Source organism: Marmota marmota, unplaced genomic scaffold, assembly GCF_001458135.2.
Source record: "Marmota marmota marmota unplaced genomic scaffold, marMar, whole genome shotgun sequence".
NCBI classification, from domain to species: Eukaryota; Metazoa; Chordata; class Mammalia; order Rodentia; family Sciuridae; genus Marmota; species Marmota marmota.
The window spans coordinates 2179126-2205190 of NW_025999961.1; the positions used below are offsets into that span (position 1 = coordinate 2179126).

Consider the following 26065-nt stretch of genomic DNA (forward strand, 5'->3'; position numbering starts at 1 on the left):
AATTTTTCCTTTTTTTTTTTTTTTTTTTTTTTTTTTTTGGTTATTGCTGCTTTGTGCATATGTTTACAGAACCAACTTTAATAGGTATGTGTATAAAATTCAAATTTTCTCCTAATAAAACTGCTCCTGGATGGTAAGGTAGAATTAGGTACAACAATAGTTCACAAAGTGCAAACTGATTTCTGCAAAGTGCAGACTGATTTCCAGGTGCTCTGCCTCTGGGACTAATTTGAGAGCCATGCCTAGACCACTGGAAACTTCCTGATAGTCACAGCCAGGTATATGGAAACATGAGGAGAGTCACAAACAAAACTTCCTAACATCATGCTTGTGTAACCCTGTTTAATAGAATAAGTTAATCTGAGACAAGACTCATCTCTTTAAAACTCTGTTTAAATGTCAACACTACTCAGTCCACCCTATTTAAAACACAACTCCCCTTACTGTTTTTTCTTTTTCTTCATATAATGCATCATCTTTTCACAAAATATTCATTCATTAATTATGCTTTTGTTTGCCTTGCCCACCAGAATATATGCTCTATGGCCAATTTTGTTTTGTTTGGCAATGTATTCAAAGTGCCTAGGGTAGTGTTCAATGCACAGCAAATGTGTCCTGAAGGAGTGAATGAAAAGCTACAGTTCACCCTAAATCCATGACTAAATGGGATGCTTTGCTAGGTAGAGTGGGCAACAATTTACAAGCTAAAATCAGTATACTCCCTGAGGAATAATTTTATTTCTCCATATAATTATTATATTCAGATATTTTATAAATGCAGCCAGATTAGTTCTTCCTAATGTAGTCCCAGAGAAAAGATGTACACTAATAATACAAGACAATGAAAAGGGGCTTTTCAGTGATCCTAGAAATCTGTCACATACAAATGGCCCCAGGACATTCTTAAAGATATAGTATTAGAGTTATTTCTCTTCCTTGGTTCTCCAGAGGTCTGGCTAAGCATCTAAGATTACTGGTGCTCAAATATGTTTTCAAGTGAGCAGGGTGCAGATTTGGAAAAGATCCACAATGTAGGCCTGATAAATTCCAAGACACCCAGCCAAATAGGCAGTTTCCAGGGGCAGCAGGTTACTGTTACTCTCTCCCTCTTTGCTGAGGGTGTAAATGTTAGAGAGAGGCAACTGCTCAGGCCAACAGACCAATATCTGATTGCTTTCCAGGGAGTCCAAGGGCACTGCACCTCTATTCCTGTACACATCCTTGATCCTCCAGAGCTTTAAGGCATACATGACTGGTGAGCATATAAGCTCTTACAAAGAAGCACATTTACCCTCTTTTCATTCCAAAGCAGGGAGAGGCAATAAGACCCCTTGAGCTAAACAGTCATTCCAGAGATCTGTCCACTGTGGCAATGAGTCACCAAAGTAGCCAATGAGGGGCCTGTGAGCAGTCTAAATTAGGCAAAGAATACTTAAAGCTCAATTACCCTAAGACTGGTTATTAATCAAATACTACAGGGATTCCAAAACACAGAACGAAGAAACAGAATTCAAAGTCAAAGGTGGGTGGGCCTTTCTTGTTTATTAATATTTATTGTGTGTGTTTAGCTAACCTTTGTAAACTTTGCAGCTAATGCGGCTCCACACTTTGTCCTGTCAAGGAAATGCATCTTATAGCAGAGAGCTGGCCATCTGCCAAACCAAACAATCCCTGAGACAGCAGCAGGCCTGAGAAGCAAGCAGAGCTGCCATGCTGCTAACTTGTCAAACATTCGTACTGGGCTTTGCTCAACAACAATGGACACGTGCCTGCTAGAAGCCTAAGGAGCCATTAGAAGACAGATGAGCTATAAATACTTAGAGTGCAATCACTCAGTCAACCAACCACCCCAAACTCCCTCATCCTGTTCCTCAAGAGGTGCTTCTTTGGCAAAACATTCAGATCTACAGATTTATTGAGTAATGCAGCAGATGGAAGGTAGGAAGCACATGTGAGTCAAAGGATCAGGAAAGAACATCAGGACACCAGATCTATATGATCAAAGGCAACACCCTCACATTGCATCATAAGATTCAAATGGTAGAAGGCCACTGCAATGCAAAGAAGTAGATTCTGAAATTAGCCTACATATTTTAATATGATTTGTTTAATTAAATTGATAAAGCATTTTATTCTGGCACTTATCAATTTCATCTTACCAAACTATGAAGTTTCCTTTAACTGCCAAAACTGAACTCCGTTTTAATAAAAAATTAGTTTTACTCTTTAAACCAAAGCCCACTCTTATTTTAGCTTTAGAACTTGGCGGTACAGAGCAACCATAAATGGCCCAAAATGTACTGAGCTCCAACAGCCACTAGGACATGATAACCACGGTTGGAGGCTACAAGTAAGATGGTCAGAAGGAGTTATAAGAACTAAATGTGCTCAACACAGAGATCTCTCCTCCCTGGAGAGACCAAAAGAAAGGGGGGAGGGGTGGGCTGTGAACAAAGAAGCACTGTGTACAATCAGCAGTGGCACAATTCCAATACAGGAATTTTGAATTACCCATTAGCAAAAGTGAAATGGCCACAAAAAATTCCAAATAATTTATTTCTGTGGTTTTTGGTTTACTTTAAGTGAAATCATGGAAGCAAATAAAGAAAGGAGGATGAGGAAACCAAAGAGAGAAATGGACTTATATTTTAGGACATAGTAGAAAGGGAAATATTAGGTTTCCAAAACTTAATTTAATGAAATTGAGCCCTCACAACAATACTTCAAAATTATTAATCTCATCCAGTTCATAGATGAAGAAACTGAGGCTTTGGGCGGTAACTTTTCCAAGGTAACACAACTTACACATAGGGGACCTCGTTTGGATGGGAAGGTTTCTCTCATTCCATGGTTCATTCCCTTAAAATACTTAACCATGCAAGGTCCCTTTTGAAAGATGGGGAAGAAGGAAGGTAGGATATTTTTAATCATTTCCAAACTCACCTAACTTAGAAATTTTTACAAGCTTATATTAAAATATAACTGGGGATGGGAGCTGGGGATGTGGCTCAGTGGTAGAGTGCTTGCTTAGCATTTATAAGGCCCTGGGTTTATTCCCCAGAAACTTTGAGGTGGAGGGTAGTAGATAGTATCACTAAAGCCATAAAAACAAAAGCACACCAGTTCACAATGTTACTATAAAAGAAGTCAATGCCTGTACAATATCTTAGATGTCTGTATTGTACATATCCAAACACCACCCTCATTCTACTATACATGCTAAAAGAAGCCCAACATCCTTCATAATTTTATGCCTTAAACATGATCATGTTGAAACATCATTTCCTGATCATTCCCAGCTGCTGACCCACACTGTAAACCAAACTCCATCTGTTTTTTTCATGTTTGGTTTCTGTTATAGAGTACAAGAATAGTTAAGCTAACACAGTGATTCTTGGGAGAACAAGCATTTTTAGATTTTTCAAATAAAGAGCCTAACACCTGTCTGTGAAGTAGAATGTCACACAATTTTGTAGACTTATATTAAAGAAGACTTATATAAAATAAGCCTTAGAGTTATGGACATCCTTAGGACTATCCAATATATTTGAATGACCATGGGTGCAATCTCCAAAGCTGAGAGTGCAGATCAAGATTTGAGCCCAAAACAAATAAAAAGAAGGCAGATTAAACCAGGAAGGTACTGGAGAAATAACTTTCTTCAGATTTCCATAAGCATGAGACTTAATTTGTGGAGAAGGAAAAATTGTTTTCTATATTAAACTGGGCCAGGGAAATAGAAGAATTATGTGGGAATTGCTTCAATTTTTTCAGGATATTTGTCCTGTCCTTGTTCCCTACATTCCTTCTCAAAGCCTGGCTTTTCCAAAACTTGGGATGACTTTGCAGCCTGAGTGGATCAGGGAGTTTGGCCTCTTTCCTCTAAATTCAGACAGAAAATCTGATGAGTAAAACTCTGTCTCCAATAAATAACACTCAAAACACCCACCTGATCTCCATAGAGATATCCCTGAATGCCAGAGACTAAAGGCAGACATTTCTGTAAATGAACACACGGCTTTTTCCCTTCCTCAATCCTCCAACTCCAAGGAAGCCCTACCATGGACCAGACTTTTAGCAACTGTCATCTTGCTGGAAATCTCTCATATCAGTCCCAAATAATTCTCTATCTGATAAGCCAGACACAGAAGCCCAATGGTGACAAGAAAAAACACCACAGAATTTTAATGTAAAGGTCAGTACAGAAAAACCAAGCAAGGAAGTATTGCTCAGCACCTGCTATAAATATTTGATACAGATACATAGATTATGCTTATAAAATTGGCATCTAATTATCAAATTAATTCCCATAAAACCCATGGAAAATGCATTTATTAAAATCTATTTATTCACAGTCTAGGCTCTAAAATTAAGGTAACTATCAAATCAGCAAAAATCTGGAACCTGGTAATTGTCCTTGGCACTAAATTAATCACATCTGTATCTGATAAACTTGCCTAAAGAATTTCATCACAAGAAAAAGTTCTCAGAGAAAATGGAAGGTCTCTTGGGTAAGAAAATTAAACACAATTTTCTTCATCTAATTCAAAACACTAAATGTTAAGTTTGTTCCAATTCTGTTACTTGATAATTTATGAAGGCAAAGAAAGCCCAAATAATGACTGAAGAGAGTCTGGTAATTACTCTTATTAATGCTAGTCTGGGAGCAGGAAACAAACAGGAAGCTGAAGCTGGAGTCCATAGGGTGAGCAACATAGGTGGGTGGTCATCTTCATGGTTCATATCGTTCAGGCCCCATTCAGGGAATCCACTGAGAAGCAGCAAAATTTCCCACTGGTGGGCACAGAATGGGTTACAGGACATGGAACCCTCATGCATGAGTAGGGCTGAGGGCACTAGAACCTCACGTTAGTTACTTCCAGCAAAATCAGTCATATCTGTGTATATTACATATTACCATTTGTCACAGGGACCAGGTTGGGGGAAAGCTTGGAAGCACTACCTATGCACATCTCTCCTAAATCAATCTACACAGATTCAGGCCCCTTTCCCTTTCTCCATTTATCAACAGTTGGAGATGGAAATAAAAATAATAACCCCACTCCTTCATCTGTATGAACAAAGCACAAATACATAAAGTTTATCCAATTCTTAGCTAGCAGATAAGAACTATATGCATGTCAAGTCTTTAAAATTAAGTATGTAAAACCAAAAACACACAGGAAAAGCTGAATCTTCCCATATAGATAACATATAAAATGTTATTTATATTAGTGTGGTACAGATCAAGATGTTTTATATGTCATATTCTTTTATTTAGCCTTTTGGGGGGTCTCACAACTCCTCCTCCTAGACTATGATCTATCACTCCAGGAAGGGACAATCACCATCCTGGGATATATGCTAATTATAGCCCTCATTCTTCCCCACACTATATTTAATTGTGAAAGTTTGGCCAGAGTTCTGATAGAACAGCTGGAAAACTTATTACCTAAGATCATTTATCACGTTCATGTTGGGAGAGAAAAATATGTCAGGAAATCTTAAAAGACACAAAGTTCTTTCCCTGGCTCATCAATGCACAAAACATATGATGCTGGGATCAGACGCTGGAGCACTCGTCATTATTGTGTTATATGTTTACACATCATATAAAGACAGTGTCTCTTTCTGAGATCTCTAAACTTCTACAAACCCAGGTTTTTATGTCTCTCTGGTATTTTATAAGGAGTTAAGTATATTCATCCCTCAGGTTTATATTATCTTGTGGTTGATTCTTCATCCAGCTTTGCCATTCATGGCCAATGTGTCTATATAAGGAAAAGTAGGTAAGTTTAAACACCTGTTAAATAAAACATAAATTCTTGTGCAGAGAAGTAGAAAAAAGTTTCTGTTTAAATAAAAGGGAAACACTGACTATTTAAATGGTTCTGAAAAACTAGAAATTGAAGTAAAAACCATTTACTTGGAAATACTGACACCAATAAGTAGCTTGTTACTGATATAGCCTGTTACGGGACTAAATGCACTAGTAAATTCATAAACTATGAAACTTGACAAGCCCTCCTTCTGGTCCTCTTTCTTTTGTTCATGAAAACCAAGGCCCCACATGATTGGCCCTTCACTTTACATTGTAACTTCCCAAATGTCAAAGAGATGAATATAAGAAAAGATACCTTATTATACAGGATTAAAATTTGAAATCCTATGGTAAACATTTCAGAGAATGTTGAATACAGAATCTAAATAATTGCAACTGCAAATTAAGAATCTACTGTTTAAAAAGACAAATTTACAAAGTTGTTTTTTTAAAAAAAGAAAATAAATGAAGTGATAAGCATATCAGTACGTGTCTCCTAAGGAAGAATAATGATTAGACTTTTTTAAAAAATGTCAAATTCCCAACAAATAATTTTTACTTCACAGCACAATGTTTTATAAAAAATATTCATTAATAATAACAACTAGGGGCTGGGGATGTGGCTCAAGTGGTAACGTGCTTGCCTGGCATGCGCGGGGCGCTGGGTTCCATCCTCAGCACCACATAAAAATAAAAAAAATAAAGATGTCGTGTCCACCAAAAACTGAAAAATATATTTAAAAAAAATAACAACTAAAAACAAATTATACTCATTAGAGTTTAAATTACCAATATTTTAAGCAAGGGTGGCACATTTGAGTTTCCTTCATTGAACTCAAAACACAGCTATTTTTAGTAAGTGTGAAAAAATGATCATCAATCTCAAGTTGTAAAGAAGCAAATAAAATTAAATGTGCTCTCCTTTCATCAAATCTAAAAGCGAATATATTTATTCTATGAAATTCCAAATTAATTTTTTAAAACTATAAAAAGGAAACAAAAACAAGAAAAAGTGAGAGGTCAATTAGTTTAAGTCCCAATAAGAACATATTACAATAAAATAATAAAGCAAAATCAGCAAAAACATTTTCACCATATATCAACTACGTGTCATGTGTTAATTCCAAGTATTAGGAATATGATGTCTACACACACACACACACACACACACACACACACACACACCACTTTTAGCCCAATAAAACCCTTACTCTAATTTGTTCACCGGAGAATTTAGAAACGTCGTGGACAAAATTATCAAAGATAATAGTAGTCCTAAGAAAATATGATCCACAAGGAAATTTTAACCAAAAAAAAGAAAGAAAAAGAAAGATTAAGTTTAGTTCACTTAGACAAGAGAATACTGAACAGCAACTTTATAATCTTCAAGGAAATAGAGGATGTTGACCAGCTGTTCTCCAAGTCCATGAGGACCAGAGTCAAGGATGTAGGCTCTAAACATGAGAATGTGAAGTAGAGGGGAGTTAAATGTGAACTCTTTAGGGAGGTAATAAAATCTCCTGTTAAAAGTAAGCCTGATTCTTATATAAGAGAGTTAAGTCAGTTCTCAGGTAGGCAAAGAGACAGACTCTGGAAAACACCGAGAGCAAAGCATGCCTAACAGCAAACATCAGCTAATTAAGCAAAAGCCAGTAGCTCTACCTGTGGCATAGTTAGTCAGGGAAATACAAAGTCAGAGTAAGAGAGGTGACTCACCCCATGATCAATGACATTATTTTATTTCCTACCATGTGAATATCCCTCCAAATGTGCAGCTAACTCACAGGCTTCCTCCTGGGCACATGAGCTGGAATTTCCACAGTTTCATTTTGTGCTTTCCATTACAACTGTAATATTTTCAGTGTAAAAAATGCTTCTAATTGGTTCTGGGTAACAGAGGAAACACACTCCACTCAGTCTCTTCCTCTGAATGAGGTTATAAAACCTTGACAGGAGGCAAGGTATACTTACTTAACTCTGAAAAGTAAAAGCAGCAGGTAGAACAGGGAAGAAGCCCAGAATGAGAGGTACCACTAAAGAGGTACCACTAAAGAGAAGTAAGTTTATCATTCCCTAACTCTGGTCCTCCATAGAAAAAAACACTTTTGAAATTAAAAAAATAATAACTCTATGATGTATAAAATATCAAATTTTAAATAAAGATAGTATCAATCCAACTGAATTTTCCTTTTTCCTCAGACTCCAAAACAGGTTGGTACAGCATTGTTGATATCACATTTTTATTTAAAATGTTAGTATTTTATTCATCATGGATTTCTCATATTAACAGACTTTTACTATAAGAAACTTCATTATTTTAATAATAATAACATCTGTGATGAATAAAATATCAAAAATTTAAAGACAGCTTTATGGCACTCCCTTGCTTCACACTAGTTTTCTCTGTCTTAACTTATACCTACTCTATTACAGAAAAATTAGCTTAAAATGTGTCGTAGACCTAAACATAAACAGAAAAGTGCACAACTTCTAGGAGAAAGCATAGGGGTAAAAAAAAAAAAGTTACAGACTATATGAGACCTTTAATGACATTCTTGAAAAGACAACACAACAGGGATAGAGAAAGATCAGGGAACGGTTAGGAGTAGGGGCTAGAAGAAGTGAGTGTGACTATGGAGGGATAACAAAAGAGGAGTTTTGGGGGGTTGACAGAAGTGTTCTGCATCTTCATTGTGTTGATGGTGATGACACAAATCTATTCATGTGTTTTAAAAAATCATAGAACATAGTACAATTTAAACATAGTACAATTTTAAAAAGGCCAATTTTACTATGGAAGATTTTTTTTTAAGGATAAAACAGAATGAACACTAAGTTAGTTTCTTTTCCCCTACATAGAACATCTCAAAACTTCATAAGGCAGATTTTAATAGCTTAATAACAAGGAAATCAGTAGGTATTTTCCCCCCTCCTCTATTCTCATGTGCCTACAGATGAGCATTAAACTATATTCCTCAAATCCTTAGTAATATTGTCCTGGAACCTCCATAGAATGGTACCTTTAGGTACAATGATTACAGGAAGTAATTTCATCAGGTCTTAGTGACATCAGCTCCTCTTGGACATTGTGAGGCTAACTTTGCAGGTGACTTGAGCCGAGTTCCAATTAAGTTTAAATCATGCATGCATGATGCTTACTTCAGGAGAACTCAAGAAAGCGTTTGGTGGGCTGGGGAGATAGCTCAGTTGGTAGAGTGCTTGCCTTGCATGCATAGGCCCTGGGTTCAATCCCCAACACCACAAAAATAAATAAAATACAAAATAGGGATGGGAATGTGACTCAGTGGTCGAGTACCCCTAAGTTCAATCCCCAGTATATAAAAAAAAAAGTTTAAAAAGAAGAAAGAAAGTGTTTGGTGTCTTCATGGTGGCCTACTATTCCAAATTATGAAGGCAGCAAAACTGCAAGGTTGTTCTACCTCTTTTCTTCAGTAACTAAAACAAACAAACAAACAACAATAATAACAACAAAAAACTCCTACACAAAGTAGCACTGACTGACCATTGTGCCTTTTGATGGTGAAACATCGCCCCAGTGGCCATGCTGGAAGCACTTGACCTTTGAAAAGACAGGGCTGGTGAAGAAAACACCTCAGTGCTGTTGGTAGGTTTACACTAAAACTACCATCTTTCTCCCAGGTTCCCTATCAAACCCTCACATATCTTAGAAGACCAGGCAACAACCACTATTCTCATACCTTGCCTTCCTGTTCTCAAAGAGCAAATGCTCCACACACCCAAGTTAAGTCTACTGTCCTACCACTTAGTGTGGGCAAACATTTCATGAAGTACAAATACACGGATAAGGTTATCTTTAGGATCTGCATTGTTTAATACTCCCAAAAGAGTGAATTACAGTAAAATTTCATTAAGCCTGATATCATTTTACTCAAAATAATACAAAATTCAAAGCAACTGCTATTTTCTAGTCAATCAGCTACCTGGTTGCTTCATAATAAAAATCAGATAATGGAAAGCTAGTTAATTCAAAACCCATTCTTCCATCTTCTATGTTTTGCATTAAGAAGGTTTCACTGTATTTTAGAAGGCAGAAAATGCAAAATACAGCCTTTTGAGTTTACTTTCAGTTGGCATTTCCATTGCTGATCGCTCAAGTTGTTTCTATGTAATTCCTTGTGTGATTATGACTAAGCAAAAACATTGCTTGAATCCTACATTTACAGAAAATGTGTAATTCTACCTGAACTAGGACTTTATATTAGTAAGACAGATGATTAGTGTATTCCCAAAACAGAAGAACAGATGATTTCCTCAGCTCCTTCAGGGTCAAGCTTTCACAGGAATAGGTTCAGTAATTTGTTTGATGTGAATTCCCAAATCTGATATATCTATATTCAAATGTAAGAACAAATATGTATTCCAAAGCCAATTCTCGGGACTTTTGGAATACCCATTAATTTGAATTATTCTTCTGCTCTCCTACATAGGTACAATCGAAAGAGCATGACTTATGGTCTGAATGGTCAGGATGTTTCTTTATATTTATAAATTAAGATAAATAGCTAGCTTTATGGTCAAATAATGTCTTAGCCTTGTTTATATCCATGTATCTTTCTCCTCAATCTCTTTGAATTTAAAATATTAATATTCTCTTAATAAAATACAAACTTTTATGTGAAATAAGAGTGGTAAAACTATGTTATACATAATTACATGTTAAATATATTTATGTGCAACACTTTCATTTTATGCTACATGTCATTTTATGCACATATATCAATTTTCTTGAACATTAAAATTGATTAATTTAAATGTCATATTAGGAATAATATGGGTAGTAGAATTAGATATTATATTTATTTTTTCATGATCTTTATCTTTGTCATCTTTTTATATGTGTGTATTAATTATAATAAAAAATACAATTAATATTATACAAAAAGTTAATCTGATATAACTTTCATTGAAATATGTATATGAAGAACCAAATATTGCAAGGTGAAGAAAAGTAATGTTATGTCAAGTTCTCATCAAAACTTCCCGTGATTAAGGAAGGAAACAGTATTTTCATGGAAAATATTTGATTTTTAAAAGAAATCTTTTTGTTTTAAATACAATATGGACTTTATTTTTCCTCAGTAAATATAGTAAACCGTCTCTATAATCAAACAAATGGGTCACACATAAAAACTTTGCCTTCCTTTTGGTTAAGTATTTGAATTTTGACTTAACATAGTTTTAACAATAATTATGTATATTTCTACCAATACTCATGAAAATAAGGGAAAATAATAAAACGTGTAGTAACTTAAGTGGGTAAATAAGTAAATCTCAAATCTCACTGTAGAAAAGTTTAAAGTTCTTCCTATCTTTTAACAGAAGACCAAAGTTAATACTAATAACAAATAGAAAAGTCGCTTTTTTTCCCCCATTTTCCTGCCTTTGATGATCAGGAAAAAAACTGATACAGTTCCAGGAAGACAGGTCCAGAAAATATATTTTCTCCAACTAGACTTAGCTTTATAAAGACAACCACTGCCTTCAAACTCATTAAATGCACCTAACACTTAGACATGCCTCTTATCTCTCAAATTACTGCCAAAGGGAATGAAGTGAAGAGGCCACCACCTTAAAACAACACCAGGTCAAAACAACTTTATTAATCAGGCTTAGGTTTAAAAAGTGTTAAGTGGCAATAGATTTCTACAATGAATAAAGCATGTCATTTTGGTTTTATATTTTTAGAGAAAGTGTTATTAGTCATTTTACTACAAATTCAGTTTGAATAAAAATTACTAAGTCAAGGCTGGGCACAGTAGTGCATGCCTGTAATTCCAGCAGCTCAGGAGATGGGGGCAGGAGGATAGTGAGTTCAAAGCCAGCCTCAGCAAAAGTGAGGCACTAAAGCAACTCAGTGAGACCCTGTCTCTAAATAAAATATAAAATACGCTGTGGATGTGGCTCAGTGATTGAGTACCCTTGAGTTAAATCCCCAGTACCCAAAAACAAATTACTAGGTCAATAATGCTTTTGTTATTTTTGAGCATTTCCATAAATAAGTTTTAGAAAAGGTTAAAATTTTTTGTGGTTTATTCTTTTTCTAAAATTGTTACGTCATCTCCTAATTCTATTTTATCCATTCTTCTTTGCCTATGCTCTTATTACACAAAAGTAATGAAAGCCTTTTAAACAACATTATAAAAGAATAAGGTCCCAACTATAAAAAAACAAGAGTGAGCTTGTAAAACTCAAAATTTGAGTTATATCCTAAAATTCACCTTAGAAAAGAGGCCAACCATATTACTCAAATCACAAAGAATTGGGTAATAAATAAGGAATATGTGTGTGGGCTTGAAGAAACACAACTGAACTACAAAGGTAGCTTTTAAAAATAATTGAGACAAGTGTAAAAGGTGTGTAAACATCCCTATGATGATAGTAAAAGTTAAATATTACCATTCTTCTAGTGATGGAGTTGAGTCTCTATACTAGAGAAAGGAAAATTTTCAGACTACGACAAATCATAGAGTTAAAACAAGTGCCTTTTAAAATTTTCATTTCAAAATACATATAAAACATGCACTTGCTATATTTTATAAGCTATTTTTGGTGAAGATTATAGGATTTTAAAAAAATTAATAAGATCAGTTGCATAAACTAACATCTTCTGACTGAAAACTATGTTTGATTCCTATATATAATGATTTAAACTTGGTGTCCTAGAATATAATTACCTAAGGATTTATTCTGTTTTAGAAGAGCATGAGAGAAGAATACAACCAATTGTCCTTTATTAAGGTGACTGGACATGGAACCACCCTGCCTGAGCCTAGTCAACTGATTGTACTACCAAGCTAAGAACATGGGAGGCTGCCTTTGTGCAAATCAAAACTCAAAAACAATTATGCATATTTGGTATCACTAAAAGAACAATAACTATTTGGTTTTTAATGAAAAAAATACAACAGAATAGGGCTTTGGGGCGGGGGGGGTTTGCACATTCACCAATGTGCCCACACTTTACCCATTCCGAGAAATACATTAGTTTCTTCTACAATCCAAGAAGACTTAAAACTTAAGACAATAGGTCAAAGGGGGAGCTTAAAGCCCCTTTAACCTACATTCTATACTTAAGTTGAAAGCAACTTAATGTTGTTGATGTTAACAACACTCCACTCCGAAAAATACCACAACTAAACCAGTGATGTAAAGGCCCCTCTAAGGTGTGTGGTTTTATCTCTATTTGGAGTTTTCTCTTCATCTACGTATTTGAATGGATCTCAAAATCTGTTTCCTGATTTTTCTAAGATGACCCAGTATATGGTAACTATATTTAATGAAACTTTTCCTTTGTTAGCTTCTTTTTATTTGCTCATCCCTTAGATTCTACAGGCTCATCTTTTCTATCCTCTATGCCCTATCCTCAGTCAAACTCATCAGCAACTAATATTGAAACTGTAAACTATAAATGCTTCCCCTAAAACTGTATTTTCTTTTGCTTAAGCACCAAACTCATTTGCTCATCTGGCTACCAAGCATCTATACCCAAAAGTCCTATAAGCACTACAAGTTCAACATATATCAACAACAGAACTCACTATCTTTCTTCCAAAATCTGCTTTATTTTCTATAGATATATTTTTATCTTGAGGAACATTCACCCAGTTTCCCAAGTTAAAAACCCCAACCTTCAGAGACAGAAATGCTCACTAAATCTTATAAATCTATTTTTTTCATTTCAGTAAGAGTTAACTGTTCCAAAACCTATGCCTAAATGTGTTGTCATTCTATGCTTTAAAAACACACCACAAGATAAAATAATTTCATATTATGGTATTTGGTGTGCCAGTTTATCTTTCCAAGTATAAATTCCTCTCCCTTACCTTATTCACCGCCCCAGTGGCACACTGATATTCTACAATATGCATTATTTGCACTCCCCAAGTAGAATACCTACTTGTTCACTAAATATTAAATGCTATCTATGTGCCAGACACTGTTCTAAGCACTGAGGACACCACAGTGAACAAAACATGTTTCTGCCCTTATGCTACTTATATCCTAGCAGAAGCAGACAGAAATAATAATAATAATAACAACAACAACTATATAATACATGAGGTGGTGGTAAGCACTAGGGAGAAAAATATCCAGCTAGAAAAGCAACTTTTATCATATTATGAGACATTGTTTTTTTCCAGCAAATAGCATGTTCCTCCTGAAACTGCAGAAGTTCAGCATATGGTTAAAAATGCAATCATACTTCTACATTTCTTAATTTATTTACATTTCAACTTAAATTATGATTTCAAATGCAAGAATCATACTGAAATGTACAGTCATGGAGAGGCATAGCAGAACACAGCTTACTTATGGAACAAACAATTATAATAATCTTACTTTTTGAGATTAAAGTTGATGAAGTCAATTATTTTTCTCTGATTCTAGTGTTTTAGTTGGCTCCTGGATGCACCCCAGAAAAGTATTATAAGTGCTGGCAAATTTCAAATTATGTCATGAGATTAGAATCTATAAAACTTGAGTAACCATCCAAAATTCATTTTATTGTTACTTTACATTTTCTATAATACTCAAACTACCATGATTTCAAATTTGGGGCCTACAAATTAAGACTCCATAGTAACACTAGAACATTAGAGACAAGAGCTTTTTACTGGTGATTTAAAAACCATTGTTCAACTGTCTGAATCCTTAAGTGCATAATATATCTCAGCTATTTACAAAGAGCTGAAACAACTGGAGAAACTACATAAGAGTAGTGTTTAAGATAGAGGACATTACTAAAGCTTTTGACAATGAGCCAAAGAAATTTTACACAGGCATTAATTGGCCCATTTCATACTCAGAAAATTAGAATGATTTGCCTTCCCATTTAAATGATAATACTCACTTTAAGAGAATTCAACTTTTCCTCTGGGAATCTCCACTATTATTATATTATGTGTGGCACCAATCTCAGACCGTGATGGAATGAGTGAGTGAATGTTGGCATTTTAGATTTCATATAAATGTGTAAAGAAAGTAAAAGATTCTGGATTTTTTTTTTTTTAAGATACAGAATTAAATCTGAAACTTTTTAAGCTTCCCAATAATTGGACAGCAAATAAGTTCAGTGGAAGTGGAGCCTTATCTTAATGACCACAACTCTGGCAAGCAGAATTCTGTCAAAGTTTGCAGGGTTTAGGAAATAATGACAAATGTCATCACTCTCTGAGGGCATAACCTTTCACACTTGTCCACAATCTCTGGATCTTTCCTAACATGCACGTTGTGGCATGTTCCTTTCTGTATATACTCCGTGACTATCGGCTTCTTCCCTCCTCAAGTTGGTTGGCACAGAAAGGAAAATGACCCAGGCCCAGCTGAAATTCTGACTGAAGTCTGGACCCATAAGAAAACTGGAGCAGGGAAAGGGATAGGATAGATCAGCCAATCTACAATGTACTGATGATTCCTGTGTTGCAGAAAAAAGCAGCTACTACTATGTGGTAAGGGCCAGTGTTTATGTTCTATTTTTAAAAATAAATCAAAACCAAAGATAGCTAACATGCAAACTTCACTTCCTTCTCAAGGCTGTGGAGAAAAAGACACATACCGCATCGGTGATGTCTATTTCATACACTCTTTGGAAAGTCCTGCGCTCAAAGAAAACGAGTTTGCCACTGCCACATCCCCTTTGAACAGAGGTACCAGTGACTATGAGTTTATCATCTGGACTAAAACAGCAGTCAGTCCTAAAAACAAAAAGAGTTCATAAGTATAAGCTGATGACCCCTATAACAGTACAGCAATTAGTGAATTAAATAAAACATAAACATCATTGTAAAAAGAGCTAACTCCTCCTCGATCTTCATAATAACCCTATGAGGTAGATATTATCACCACTGTAGATGAGGAAACTAAGGCAGAGAGGTTAAGTAAACCTTGTCCATGATCACCCAAGGAAATGGTTCAGATGGGATTCAAACACAGGCAGTCTGACTTCAGAACCTACGCTCTCAACTTCTATATTATATGTTGTCGTACAAGGAAATGTGGGAAAAACTCAATGTAGACCTTGAGAGTGTCTACAGACAGACATATGTGATTAATGTCTAAGTATATATTGTTTATTATTTTCTATTATCACCACCACTGCCATCATCTCTAAATCACTTCAGTTACATAAGTCCAGCACCATGAAACAAAGAGTAGGTTGCACTGCTGAAACTAATGGATGATTGATGACACTGATTCAATGGCTTTTATTATCAGAGGTCTGGTCACCTGACTGTGAATAATCTAAGACCTGGTCCAAAGAATTCATGTATTGAGTATTACTGGTAGCAGGCATTACAGCTCCAAAATTCACATCCACTATAAAGTCATGTCTGTTTCTTGATCTGGTTTCACAGCTGATGCAGGGGCAGTGGAGCATGTTAGAGCTGGTCTCTACTGTTACACAGCTTCCTCCGTTTGATGCTTCTATTACTTTCATACTCTCCCTGTTGATCATTATTTATCATGAATATGAACTTTCATTTCTACCAACATAGAAACATTGCCTAGGTACCAATTAAGGACTTGGAGGTTAAAATCCACCTTAGCTGCCTCACAAAATCTTCAAAAGTTCCAGTTGCCAACTTAGTAGAAGTAATAGTATTCAGTTACCCAGAGCAAGACAGTTTGAATAACTGAGGGAATTGTGTGTGCACACAACATATATACAACTATACACAGGAGCACACATGTCATTTAACTTCAAAAAAACTTTTAATCTGAAGAATGTACAAAATGAAAAATAAAATAAAATGCATCTTTCATAAAACAATTTTCAATCATTCTTTCAAGTCCCTTTTCTAGAAGATCTAAAAGATATGATATAAATTAACATTATGGTAAAGAAATTTCTTTTCCATTGTCCTATGCCAAAAATTACTTACATTGGGAACATGGTGGGAAGACCCAAGGCTGAAAAAAGTGGCTTATTAAATTGTCGGACATCCCATAATTTTAATGTATCATCACCTGATAGAGGAATGGGGAAGAAAAAAATAAGAAAAAGGTGAATTTCACAAAAAGGATTCATTTCAAAGTTAAGATCTGAACTCAGTGTATAAGTGTAAGAAAGGAAGAATAAGAACAGAAGGAAGGAGGAAAGATAGAAAGAGAAGCCAGATAGATATATTTTACTTTTTTAACTGTTAAGAAAGTTTGAAAGCAGTAATAGTTGCACGAACAATAAAAAGATACATGATAATGAGTCAGTCTTATAGAAATTACTTTCGAGATTGATGTAGCATCTGTATGCTAGAAGAACTCTAAAGCATGAATTTTAGAGCAGATGGTAGTTCCCCACGGAATGTTTGAGCATAACCTGACTTGGGAAGATATCAATTTCAGTACTGAAAATAGTTCAATTTACAACAGATTCTTTTCCCCCATTAGTATGTGGGCAGAACTATCCATTAACATTAATGAGAATGAGCCATGTTATTCCCTGCCCTCCCATGTAATTCTACCTGTGGCTATCATTCTTCACTTTGCTGGGGAGTACTGCTTTCTCAGGCAATTTAAAGAGTAATGAATATTCTTTTAAGAATATTTTATGTTTCTATAGGGTTACTAACAAATTCCTGACCAGAACAAAAGTCAAATTCTTAAAAGTAATGTCTTTGCTGTTCTTGCTCTGCAGTGCTTACAGCTGAGGCCTGCCTCATCCCTTTAGGTCCAATAAGGAATCAGGATCAGGTGCAAGTCAGGTGAGTAGAGAGCTCAATAAAAACCCTCCTTCTCTCCTCAGGGACCCTTCTGTTTAAAATCCAAAATTCTGGTAGGTACATGAATTCCCAATTGTTAGACTCAGAACCTGCTTGTACTGAAAGAACTTTGTAATCAGACTTACCTTTGGAATGTTACCTTATTACTTTTAGCATTAAAAAATAATATATTCTTACAATTCTCAAACAATATGAAAGCATTAATCTGCATTTAATTCCAGTGAACCCAGAAGGTTCTGGAACTAGTAGGAGCACCTAGTAACACCAGGTAACACCTTTGGGACTCTGCTGAGTAGACTTCCATCTGTCATTTCCTATAAATCCAGGAAGAAAAATGATGGAATATAGCATATGTGGTATTGGTCAATTAAGTTATCCAATAGCTATTACAGGATGGAAGGGGGAGTTAAGAATCGTCACCAAAATGGCTTTGACTGAAATAGAGTTAGACCTATACTTCTAAGACAGTACTTATCAAGTGGATGAAGACTCGCCTGTTTTAGAATAAGCTGGGAGGAATTTTCAAGTTATAATACCCTCTATTTTCCCTTCATCTCCCCCAAATCTAACTCAGAAATTTAAGCACACCACCCTAAAGAATGTGACAACTTCTATGTGGTATTTTACCATTTGGAAAATCTTCCTGGGGGATTCAGACACGCTGTTTAAATAAGAACCACTGGTTTTGAGTAAAGAATATATGTAGCTTTAATTAGAAGTCATCTCAGAACTCAAGTAGCAGGCTAGAATTGATGAAACAAAATACATATTTCATATAGATCCACACTTGCTATGTGTACCATAAAGAGAAAATTATATGTGCATGTGTTTTGATTTTTTATTAAGTATGCAAGTAAAGATAATTTGTATACAATTGATAAGGCTTCCTGAGAGGAAAGAGAATCTGAATGGAGCTTCCAAGAGTAAAAGGGCATGGACTCATTAAACAGGGGAAAATGGTGCTAGGTCTCTTCACCTCTCCTCACTTTCACTACCCTATGTACTACATCATAAATTCTTTCAGGAAAGGGACCCTGTCTATGATATTCATAGTCAATACACAGAATCTAGAATAATGTTCATAGTAGGTGCTCAAAATATATAGTAGGTTAAGAGAATAGATGAAAAAATAAACTTAACACTGTGAGATTTGTCCATGCAAAATGTAGATCCTTCTTTGGCCTACAGAATGTGCACTGAACCCTTTATGTGATATTTAAGGTCATGTGTAACATGGCTCCAAACTGTCTACCCTGTGCACTATTTTCTTTTCTCTTTCCACAAATGGGCCTACAAAAAATTTTCAGCCAAAATGCAGAGCTCCTAAACCTGCCTCCACTTTTATCCTTTTCCTTGTATTAAAGAAGCCTTATCCATGTGAGAAAGATGTAGCAAAAAATTAGGGAAAAAACCTATATCCAACCATATTTAAAATATGACCATCTAGAATTATTTGAAAAATAACATCTAGGTAAACATTTTTTTTAACTGAATTAAGGTAGTATTTGAACTGTAAAAAAATCATTGGTCAACGAGGATTTTGAAACACTAGAGACAGAATTATAAAATGGCATAAGAAGGAAAGAATGTACGAGATCATCTACTAAATTCTGAGGGCAGGGGCAAACCTCATCCACGGCGGCATCAAACTCTTAAGCAAAGAAATATGCTTTCTAAATTTTACCTGATAACTTCTAATACAAACAATGTTGCCAAGTTGAAAATGGATTTTAATGGGAAAAAAAACATACTAGTACAGGTACATTAACAAAAAGCATAGCTAACTTTACTAAGTGCTAGGATATTAGCACGACTTCTTTAAAGAGGTAAATATCATCATTTTATATGTAGAAACACATCAAAAAGAAAGTTTTTAAACTTACCTCCACGAGAGGCAAGGACATTACCATCATAGGAAAAAGCCACACAAGAAGTGTCTGTGCCTGGGTCATGAGCCTGTTTATAGTGGAATTTAGGATGAACCTGTTTGTAAACACAAAGTGTTAACATGTCACTTAAATTCAGATGAGAATATTTTTGAGGCAAGACTATTTCACTTTATCATATAGAAAATTATATACACCTACAGATAAAGTATTAGTTTTTCACTGATTTTAGTTTCTTTCCTTCCAAAAAAAAAAAAAAAAAAATTCTGAAAGGCTTTTCAAAGTCTCCATTAAATAAAGAAGAGATAATGTAAGTCCTGCAGGAGACATTTTCCAGACAGCTTTAGGAAGCTCTGAGCAACACAAGATTACAACTGCATTTAGTTCTTCATATTACAGTTATTAGGATGATTTTCCACATTTACCTGAAAGATCAAATATAAATACAAATGAGCATACAATTTACTTGCTCAAAAATATTTCTGGGTAGGCTGGGGATGTGATTTGGTGTTAGAGTACTTGTTTGTCTAGCATGTTTAAGGGCCTGGGTTCAAACCTCAATACTTCAAAAACAAAACAAAGATATTTATTGTATTCCTAGAATATGCCAGACACCGTATATATGGTTGTAGGTCTTGCAGAATTTTTAATGTGCCTACTAGATAATGGTTATGAAAATAATAACAGCAGCTAACCCTTACATAATGCTTTTTAAATCCTAGGCACTGTATCTTTTACTACCTTGTCTATTTAGTCCTTGTAATCATTCTATTAGGTTCTATCACTAAAATCCCTATTTTATCTTTTAGGAAATTGAAGTACAGTGGCAAGTGCCTTATCCAAAGCCACATAGTTTGTAAGTGATAGACCTGTAAGTTTGAACCCCAAAAGCCTACTCTTAAACATTGCACTATAACCCCCCCTTCTTTTATCTGAGCTACCATCATCTTTTTACATTTTTTAAAATTAGTCTTTCCTTGTCTAACATTTTCTTAAGCTTTGAAGGGAGAAGTTCAACATTGAGTCTTTATGTATAAGGATCCAAATAAGATGAAGAAAGAAGAATATGATTTAATGTTGTAGGTTTATTTATCTTCTCTTGTTTAAAAAAATCACTGCAAGTAAATGGTTATAACCACTCAACAACCAAGAGAGGTAAGATGAAAGCAGATAAATATACTTCTAATGTCACTTCTCCATAGTTGATGTTTTGTATCTCTATTACACCAATCTTGCCACTGGGTTATAATTCAATAACCAGAACAGGCAAAGTATTAGGAAGTCAGTCACCTCCAAAGTAAGATCTACATGAACAAAGTCTGGTCCATTAAATACCTCATCCCCTATATAGGTGCCATGGATACAGTACCCTCTGTGATGGCTAATCATGTGTCAGTTTGTTTATGTGCACCTGTGTATATGCGTGTACACATTAATAGTTCTGGGCCATTACCAATTTTCCTAGAATAATTCCATGGCAGAGGACACAGATACCATTAGTAATGACAGCATGTGGGTCTCTCAGGGAATCAAATGTATGCGAATGCAAGTCACCCCCATTGCCACTGGTATCACAACAACTCTTAGCAAAGAGTAAGTCACAAAACAGAACTCATGTACTTTACCATCCCAACAAAATTCCTGACACCCAGTCCTTGGGCTTACACCTAAAAGTTTTTAGTAATGAGGAGCACAAAGTAGACCAGTTCATTAAAATTATAATAATTTATGCATACTGAGTGAAAACTGACCTCACTCAGTTCTTTCTCTGGGTGCCAGTCCTACAAATTTGTATTAATTATCATGTTTCTATCTTTCATTGACATAAAGAATTCACTGATTTGACATTTCATTAACTGGACACCAACTATCTGGCAGATACTATATTAAGCAGTGGAAACATAAATGTACATAAATAAACAAGGCTTCTTTCCTCAAAGAGTTGACATTCCCTGAGAAAATATGGATAAGTATACAGAGTAACAAGGGCAACAGTGGAGAAGCATAAGTAATATATGAGCACTGAGAGAGGTCCTTAACTTAGATTTGGGAATGGGGGAAAAGAGGAGCAAAAAGAAATCAGAGACCTAACTGATAAAGGCAGATGAAGGAGAAGAAGACAGGAACAAGAAATTGTGTTCCAGAGAGAAGACACTACATTCCAGTGGGGATTATTTTTACATATATTCAATCCTTTATTTAAAAAAAAGTTTTTTTTTTAAATTATCTACCATGTACCCAGAAGCGTGTCAAGGTGAAAAAAGTAGACAAGGTCCCTGCCCCTGTAGAGGTTTAAATTTAGCTGTAATGAGAATGTTATCAAATATAGTCTTGTAATTACCATTTAGTTGCCTAAGGAATAGAACATGAAAAATATGAGAGTAGGAGTTTAGATGAGTGTCAGTACTCTGTGGCTTACAAAAATAAAGGTTTTGCAGAAAAGGTGCAATATGCTCTGAAAAACAGGGAATATTTAACTAAGCAGACAAGGGGAAGACATTCCAGGTAAGGAGAACATTAATTTGGTAAGCACCTAAATGTTACAGCACTTCATTCTGGTTAGAATCTGGGCAGCTCTAGCTCCACAGACTGCATCCCCAACATGGATTTCAGTTTTGAGAATAGGCTTTGCTCCAACTAGCACCTTTTATCTTTATTTCTCCCATTAGTTCTCTCTAATCATTTTTGGTAATGGAATAGTTGGCATAGTTTTATAAAAGCAACTTGTCTATATTCATAAATATGTACTTTTATACAAAATATACAACAATTGACCATGAGCCCTGAAAATATCAATCAATATTTGCTTCCAGAATCTCAGAGTTATACCAGCACAGGTTTCCTTAAAGAAGATACTGATGAAGGTTAGGGGAAGACTAAATTATCTAGAGAGAAGCTATTATTGTTTGTTTGTTTATATTACTTTATTTGATTAAAAGCTTACTATATGAAGGCCTAGATTACTGCATCCTTATCCCTGGAATTCACAGTATTTACTTCTTTTCTTTTTTATCACTGGTTGCTAACTGTCTAAATATCCAGCACATTATTTTATTATAGTTTAAACCATTTTTTGGAAGGCTTGGGCTCTATCATAGTCATTATCTTAGAGCATATTGTTGGGATAGACACTATGATACAAATGGTTGTCCTAGAAAAACCTTAACTCAAAATCATAAAATATTGCTCCAATATTCTTTGTCTAAAAATACTAAACAGGTGGAGTTTACATTGTTATCATTATTTTTATGACTTGGTGGATCAGTTTGCTAGGGCTGCTTTAACAAAGTACCACAAACTGGATTGTTTAAACAACAGAAATTTATCATCTCATATTTCTGTCGGCCAGTAGTCCAAAATCTAAAGTTTCAGCAGGATGCTTCCTTCTTAGAGCTGCTTTCATCTTTACATGGTGTTCTTCCTGTGCAGGAATTTCCCCTTTTAATAAGGACACCACCCATATTAGATTCAGGGTCCACCCTATTCCAGAATAACCTAATTTTAACTAATTTCATCTGCAATGACCCTATTCCCAAATAAGATCACATTCTGAAGGGGCAGAGATCAAGGTGAAGCTTCCATAAGCCAAGGAATGTCAAAGATTGTCAGCAAACCACTACAAAGAATGTCAGAGGCACAGAACAGATTCTCACAGTCCTCCTGGTAAGAAAGCTACGCTATCTTTCACAAAATCTTAAACATATCAGTTTTTGAACTTCTCAATAATTCAAGCATTGTATGGTGGTACCAAGGGTGAGTGAGTTTCCATCCAGCAGTTACTCTGCCTATATCCCATTATCTATCTCTTGTTCTACATATATCTATCACAGGAAAAGGACAATTCACAAAGTGATCAAAGTAAATAAAAACCACAGAATAAAATATTTTAATTGTAATGATTTAATTGATAACCTGAAAATAGAGAAAAATTTATTACAAATAATACTGGTACTAGAGTCAGGCTGACCTAGAATAAATTTTAGCTTACTAACTGGCTAAAGTATTTAATCTTTCTACTTCTCAGTTTATTAACCTATTAAAATAACATGCCTCACATCTATCTTTCCACCCCTGTCCTTCTCACCAGTCCCAAAAGACCAAGTTACATTTCATCTTCTGTCTCTCTGCCTGTGTCAGCACAAGGTTATAAGTGTATAGTGAATACCTCCTTTCAGAAAGATTCTAAAAGGCAACAATAGTGCCAAAACACAAACTCCATGAGCAAGAAGGAAGCAAGCACTAGGCTACTTCACAAATTGGGTGTATTAATATTTGATTGTCCCCTAAAATCTATTCCTAGGACTTTTCAACAGGTAGAAAAATTCTTTCCCGCTAGGAAATCTATTTTCAAGCTTAGTGTTAAACAATTCTAATCAATTTTGTATTTTCAATTCTGTATTTAGAGTTGTCCTAAATAGTATGTGGTACTTGTCCAAGTACTGGAAGTGACCTGGGTGGAGGAATGTCCTCATGGGTGCAATGTTTAGGCATTTAAAAGCTATGGCAAGGAATCCTGTCTACAAAGACAAGTGTTTGTTGGTTACTGTTAAGTTTTACTGATGCCTTGCAGAGGGATAATGAAAATGAGAGGCATTAACAGGTAAAGACTAAGTGGACTACTTCAGCAGCTTCCAAAGAGGCTGTTATCTCCTGTAGCAGAAGAACTGACACATTTGAGCAACAGATAGGAAACCAGATAGTTAGATTTACAGAGCTCTAGTGACATTTAAATGTTCAGCCAAGGCAGGTTCATTATTCTAAAGTCAGGGCTCTTGGGCTGGGATGTGTCTCAGGGGCAGAGTGCATGCTTGGCATGCATGAGGCCCTGGGTTCAATCCCCAGTACTGCAAAAATAAAACAAATAAACAAACAAAAAAACTAAAGTCAGGACTCTAGTTGGGAAAACCTAAGACCCTGAAATGTCAGAGTATATTTGGACAGATGTCCCATAGGATGCTAGTTCTGTAGACATACTACCCACCCACTCAAAACCTTAAGACCTCTCACAGCTTAAAGAGGTAACTCTCTCTTGCCTAGCAAAAAACTAGAATTTCTTCCTGCTGCAACCCCCCACCCCCACCCAGCTTCCAAGGGACCAGATACCTCCTCTTCTTAGGACCTTCTCCTTTTCCTTTCTCCTCTCCTGACGGCCAGAATAATAATTAGGGTTAAACTCAGTATTATTACTCAGCTGGGTAAGAACTAGGCCTAATAAGGGAGGAAAGAGAACATATACTAGAAGAGATTTAAAAATTAGCTAGCAGCTACTGGCAGGAATCATGAAATATAACCTGAGTTTGGATTTGGGGGACACTTGATCAAGGGGGTAGGGAAGTAAGGCTAAATAAACAAGATTCATTGATTTGGGAACCCATTTTTGAACATAAGATTTAATACCCTAGAAAGGATCTCGGAGAGATAACTTTGCTTCTAGAATCCTACTAGAGGCCTAGAAAAGTGATGGTCAATGTTGAGTAAAGCAAAAATGCTCTACTGTAGATGATTAATAAAAGAATAAGAAATATAGAAGAAGCAAGCATGCTGAAATGGATATATTTTGTCAAGTCAAAAAAACAAAATATTATTTTTCAAGGGAGAGCCCAGAGGATACACCATTCAATAAGGCCATCAAGAATGCATAGGTGAGGGCTGGGGATATCAGCTTAGTTGGTAGAGTGCTTGTCTCACATGCACAAGGTTCTGGGTTCAATCCCCAGAACACACACACACACACACACACACACACACAAAGAATGTACAGAGGGGATCAGCATCACCAAAAAGTTTAGTGGCAGCTCTCCTATGCAGCCCAGGGCTAGTCACAGAGCTGGGGCAGTAATATCAATGGAAACACTTGCAAGGTTAAATTTCAAGTAGCAAGAGGCTGCAATTGCTGTAATGACTGGCAAAATCAGAGAGGCACTCAACAGGGCTTAATGCATAGGGAACTGCAAAAATGGTAGTCACCACAGGGCATCTCTGGAGACAGAATAATGGGCAACCAACAAACATACTGCTTAATATATACAATGAAAAAGAAGGATAAATGGGAAAGCAGCAGCCTGAAGGTGGTCACCACAGTAAAAAGTCATGATCTCTTGCTCTGTTCCCATATCTGAGTCAATTTTCAGATCAAATGCCTATTGATGTCAAAGGTACATTGCTGAAAGAAAGGACACTGCTACCTACTGGGGCAAGTTGTGATATTCCCCTAGTCTTTCCACAAAGGGACTGTTGACTACTATAAGCTTAATCAAACAGTAGTCCCAATTTTAGCTGGAACATATTAATAACTGTTCAGGGTGACTTAGTCTCAAGGACTTCCCATTGACCTGGCCAAAGCTTTCTTAGAACTATGCTGCAGTCTGAGGTACTTCCTACCCTCCCTTCCCTCTTTTTTTCCTGGGGATCAGACCTATATCATCATCGGCCTCTCCAGCTTCCTCTGGCTATATACCCAATTTTCCCTCACAGCATTTTGGCAATAGAATTCTTATATATCAAATGCTGACATGGGATCTGCTTTTCAGAAAACACTAGCAAACAAGACACAGGAAAAAGTCTGCAAAGGAAAGTACATTGAATTGTTTTCTTGC

The 26065-nt window shown here is 35.7% G+C and overlaps 1 protein-coding gene across 2 annotated transcripts in view; it reads right to left on the minus strand.

Moving 5' to 3' along the window:
• The window catches only part of Wdr70 (WD repeat domain 70), a 281334-nt gene that overhangs the window by 32134 nt on the left and 223135 nt on the right, over positions 1-26065 (minus strand). For both annotated transcript variants that reach the window (XM_015496352.2, XM_048802879.1), the window contains exons 11-13: positions 19467-19566; positions 16747-16831; positions 15420-15558 (exon numbers count right to left, since the gene is read on the minus strand). In XM_015496352.2, the coding sequence (XP_015351838.1) occupies positions 15420-15558; positions 16747-16831; positions 19467-19566 (324 nt within the window). The remainder of the gene's footprint in view (positions 1-15419; positions 15559-16746; positions 16832-19466; positions 19567-26065) is intronic.